This window comes from Tupaia chinensis, unplaced genomic scaffold (genome assembly GCF_000334495.1).
Source record: "Tupaia chinensis unplaced genomic scaffold, TupChi_1.0 Scaffold149964_2, whole genome shotgun sequence".
Lineage (NCBI taxonomy): Eukaryota > Metazoa > Chordata > Mammalia > Scandentia > Tupaiidae > Tupaia > Tupaia belangeri.
Genome location: NW_006209806.1, coordinates 1,588,896 through 1,593,940, shown reverse-complemented (window position 1 = coordinate 1,593,940; position 5,045 = coordinate 1,588,896). Strand labels below are relative to the sequence as shown.

At 60.0% G+C, this 5,045-nt stretch overlaps 1 protein-coding gene across 1 annotated transcript in view; it reads right to left on the bottom strand.

Moving 5' to 3' along the window:
- The window catches only part of NMRK2 (nicotinamide riboside kinase 2), a 6,788-nt gene extending 3,905 nt beyond the window's left edge, over positions 1-2,883 (bottom strand). Inside the window, exons 1-2 of the mRNA XM_027769601.1 lie at positions 2,829-2,883; positions 681-787 (exon numbers count right to left, since the gene is read on the bottom strand). Coding sequence (XP_027625402.1) covers positions 681-787; positions 2,829-2,883 — 162 coding nt within the window. The remainder of the gene's footprint in view (positions 1-680; positions 788-2,828) is intronic.
- Positions 2,884-5,045: the final 2,162 nt, after the last annotated feature.

Genomic DNA, 5,045 nt, shown 5'->3' with positions numbered 1-5,045 from the left:
ACCCCGGGTGGGGTGGGGCCCACAGACACTCCCAGGGCAGGCTGGGCGCCCATCCTGAAGACAAGAAAGTGGTGTTTCCCCCGGAGGCCACAGCAGCACAGGCCCTCCGGGACCTATTTTTTTTTCTTTCTTCTTCTTTTTTTTTTTTGGAGAGGTTTTTGCTATAGGGCGTGTGTGCTTGCCAGAGAGACAGAGACAGAGAGACAAAGCAAGAAATCACCCCCTAGGGGGGATGGCCACGCCGCAATCCCTTCTCCTCCATTCTCCTCTCGGGATCTTGGGCACGCACGCACACGCGCCTGGCGTGAGTTTAAGCCACCGCGTCTGGGACTCGAACTGTGGTCGACTACATGGGAGTCCAGCGACATAGCCATTACGCTAACTGCTGGTCCCTCCGGGCCTTTTTTTTTTAATCATTATTTATTTATTTGTTCATTTATTTTAATTTGACCAGAGAAAGAAAGAGGGAAAGTGAGAAAGCAAGCCACCAGGCCTGGGACTTGAACCGTGGTCGGCCATGTGGGAGTGTCCAGCACCTTCCCCCTCCGGGACCTTTAATCCTCCACCAATCTTACAGGGGTTCTTGGCTGTAGGGGCGGCACGTGAGAGCCAGCTGGGCCCTCGCAGGTGCTCAGCGAACCAGCCCGCCTGGCTGACCGCCCGTCCCCGCCGCCCCGCACCTTGAAGAAGTCGTCCTGGTGGATCACGCAGCAGCCGGGCAGCGCCTTGGCTAGGCGGTCGGTCAGCGTGGTCCTGCCGCCGTTGGTCACGCTGCGGGGAGAGCAGGCTCAGGAGCCGGGAGAGGCTCGGCCCGGTCTTCCCAGGGTCTGGGAACAGCCCCTAGGGCGTTTTAATTCCGCTAGAGGCAGGGTAGGTAGGGTCAGAGGGGCTTTCTGAGCAGAGGGAAGGGGCACGGGGAGCAGGCAGCCTGCAGGGGGCGCCCGCGCCAACCCCGGGGGTGGGGGGGGCACATGCACCTGTGAGGGCGAGGAGGGCGAGAGGGAGGACGCGCCTCCCTCGTGGGTGTGGCCACCCTGCAGCCCTCCCTCCATCTCCCCATCTCGCCAGGATCCTGCGTTTGCACGCACTGCGCTGTGTGGTGTTCGAGCCCCTGGGCTGGGACCAGAACTCCCGCCAGCCTAGTGGGTCGGGGTTTTCTACGCACAGGGCCCAACCCCACTGTTCGGGGTGGCCTTGCCAGGGACATTCTTTTTTTTTTCTTTGGAGAGATTTTCACTGTAGGGCGTGTGCGCTCGCCAGACAGACAGAGAGAGACATAGAGACAGAAAGCGAGAAATCACCCCCCACGGGGGATGGTCACACCGCAATCCCTTCTCCATTCTCCTCTCGGGATCTTGGGCACGCACGCACACGCGCCCGGCGTGAATTTTAAGCCACCGGGTCCGGGACACGAACCGTGGTCGACTACGTGGGAGTCCAGCGACATAGCCATTACGCTAACTGCTGGTTCCCGCCAGGGACATTCTTTAGATGTTTAAAATGTTATGTTTAGTTTGCTGCAGAGAGACAGAGAAAGTGAGAGCTCACCCCCTGCAGGAAGGCCACGGTGTAATCCCTTCTCTGTCCTCCTCTTGGGATTTGGGGCACGTGCACACATACCTAGCATGTTTTTCAAGCCGCCGGGTCTGGGACTCGAACTGTGGGATCCGTCTGCCTTAACCACCTGTCCCCTCCCCATTCACACTTCTTTACCATTCTGACTTTTTGTTTTAAGCCCGAGTGAGCTCAAATCTGACCTGAGGCTAGGGTTCCCCTCCCGGTGTGCAGTAAAAGCAGAAAAGTACATGTCAGGTCCTGAGCCAGGCCTTGGTGGGCCGGCCAGGTGGCGTGCAGGGAAAGGCGCTGGCTCCCACGTGGCCGGCTGCATGGTTTGAGTCCCAGACCTGGAGGCTTGCAAAACACACTGGGCGCACGTGCATGCCTGAGACCCCAGGAGGAGGATGGACGAGAAGGGACTGTGGCATGGCCTTCCCCCAGGGGTGGTTTCTCACGCCCCCCCCCCCTCTCTCTCTGTCTCTCTCTGGTGCATTAAAAATAAATAAATGAGAAGAAACGCCTGAATTAACTCCAGTGCTTCTGTCCCTGGCACTGTAAAATTTACAGGACTGGGTATAAAATTAAAATGCGGGGCCCCTTGTTCCAATCCACGAGGAGCTTTGAGGGTGACCCAGGGCACAAAGCCAAGCATTCATGAAGCCAGACCTTCCTGTCCACGACAGGAGGGTCCGTAACAAGTTTGTGGCAGATACACGGGATGGAGAAACCTGGCCGTGGGTGGCGTGGAGGTTAGGGCGCTGACCCCGCACGGTGACGGCGCAGTGTTGTCCCGCAGCCGGTGGCTCGGAAACCACACCGGGCGCGTGTGCGTGGGCACCCAAGATCCCGAGAGGATGTGCCATCCTCCCGGGGTGACGTCTCACTTTCCCTCTCTCACTCCCTCTCTAGCAAGGGCACACCCCTACGAAAAACTGAAATAATAATAATAATAATAATTAACTAAATACTAAAAAATCACTCATAGATTTCAAAGGACTTTGCACCAGAGAACTGCACTTGAACCCCGTCTTCCCAGGCTGTCCGTCCCCTGGCCCGCCCAGGCAGTCTCTTCAAAGCCCTCGCTATGGCCAGAGAAGAGTGGACCCTCCTGGGCACAGAGGCTCCTGTCGGGGCCACACAGGGGTGACTCGTTCCGAGGTGACAGTGCAGAGTCTGGCTGAATGGCCTTCCAGGCAGCCCCGGCCCGCCCGTCCGTGGAGGTCTGCCTGTGCGGAGGGAACGCCCTGTCCAGTTGTATTTCTGGATTTTACCCTGAGCAGCATTGCAGGGGTGGGTGGGGTGGTTTCCATTCGGTCCAGGAGACATTGGGCCGCCCCCTCCCCAGCACTCAGACCTGGGGCGCCGGGCAACCTTCCATCACACCCCGGTCTCCCCAGCCTCCGCCGCGCTCACCCTCCAATGCCCACGATGACCTTCATGTCTGCTGAGTGGGGGACACGGCGGCTCCCAGGCTCCCAGGCAGCCCTGGCTGGGCGCGACCACCGTCCCGCTGCGGCCCGCACCACTCATTGACAAAAACAGTGCCTTTATAGGCCCTGAAGCCTGGAGGCCAGCCCGGGGGAGGTGGCTGAGGGTGAGGGCTGGGGGTGGGGACGCGGCACCTGTTCTGGCGGATGGAAATAGCTTCTGGTAACCTTTTGCCTAAATTAGTCCTGGACCACGGGACGGTACGGGGATGGCTGCACCCTCCCTTCCCTCCCACCCCACCCCTCCTCTCGCGTCCTGGCCAGACTGCCTGCTACACATTCTCCTTCCCTAAAATATCACGCCCGCTCCCCTGGCCTGACCCTGTGGAGACACTCGGCTCTCGCGCCCTCCGGTGCCACAGACCAGGAATTCACCGTGCCCCGCCTCCGTCCTGGCCCTGTGCCCTGCGGGGCCTCCTTTGTCAGGGCTTTGGGGCCACAGCAGCCGACTGACAGCTTCGGCCTGCCACTCAGGCTTCCCGGGGACGCCAAGGAGCCTCCTGGGCCCTGCAGGTCCCCTGTTGGTTGGGGAAGGATTCTGGGGTTTTGCAGCTCAGGGAGAAGACGAGTTCCCCCCAGGGCAGTGGGGACAGCAGGGGTGCACAGCCCCAGAGCAGAGGATTGGGGCGTGTGCAGGGGTTCAGAGACTCATGGGGTTCAGGGTTCCTGTGGAAGGCAGCCCTGGGCGGCCCGGGTGGTGGAGATGAGGGGCTTTGTCAGATAGGACGGTGAGCAGAGGCTGAGGGTATGGGATTCTGGAATCCCGGGGGACCCCACCCCAGAATGTGTGAGACCCCCCACACAATCCCAGGTGAAATTTGAATTAATTTATCTTTATTTTATTCTGGTTTTATTTTTCACTTGCCATAAGGTGTGGGCACTCACTGGAGAAAGAGACAGAGACGGAAAGCGAGAGATCACCCCCCACCCCCGGGGGGACAGCCGCCTGCAAGCCCTCTCCTCCATCCTCCTCTTGGGCTTCCCAACTGCCGAGTCCGGGACTCGAACGCTTAGTCGGCCGTGTGGGATTCAGCCACCCTAACCACCATGCCACAGGCTGGCATCCTCGGGTGAGATTCTCTAAAAAATGGTTATTTACTCAGAGAAGAGTACAGTGCGCCCGAGAGCAAGAGACCGTCCACGGGGTGCCCGCACAGTGCCCAACCTCATGCCCTTCAGCCTGCTGGGTCCAGGGCCTGCGCTGTCCCCTGGGCGCCGTGCTGTCCCCTGGGCCTGCGCTGTCCCCTGGGCGCCGTGTGCACCCTCGCCAAGGCTTGCTCGACTCAGCTGACACGGAGAGACCCAGCAGGACGTGAGCAGCTGGACTAGGTGGAGCCGGGGACGGACGTGGAGCCGTGGCTGCCGCCCGGGGTCGAGGGCAGTGGAGACCTCACACACAAGTCTGGGTGTTCTGGGGTGACGGGAGGTCTCTCAGCTGGGGGGTGCCAGTCACATGACACCCTGACTTCCTCGGAACCATTCACTCTGAAGTGCTTCCCCAGGGGACCCGCTGATCTGCGGTGCTGATGTCGCTGGACTCTCATGTGGTGGACCGCGGTTGGAGCCCCGGGCCCAGCGACCTCGAACGCACGCCGGGCGCGTGTGCGTGTGTGCCCAGGATCCCAGAGGAGAATGGAGGAGAAGGGACTGCGGCGTGGCCATCCCCCCTGGGGGGTGATTTCTCGCTTTCTGTCTCTCTGTCTCTGTCTTTCTGGCGAGCACATACGCCCTATAGCAAAAACCTCTGTAAATAAATAAAGAAAAATAATATAAATTAAATTACATAAATTGTCATTAGAAAAAAAAAGGCCAAGATCTCCCCGTCTGCCATCCTCCTGCGGTCTCTCTCTGCTGGGGGACCCCCCCAGAGAGGAAGACAGCCGTGGTCCCCGATCGCTCACGGGAAGACGGGTGTCTGATCCGACGGCCGGAGAACCTGGACGTCGGCGCGGCTGTGTCGCCCAGGCCCGGGGACAGAGCTGCTAGAGAGGCCAGGAGAGG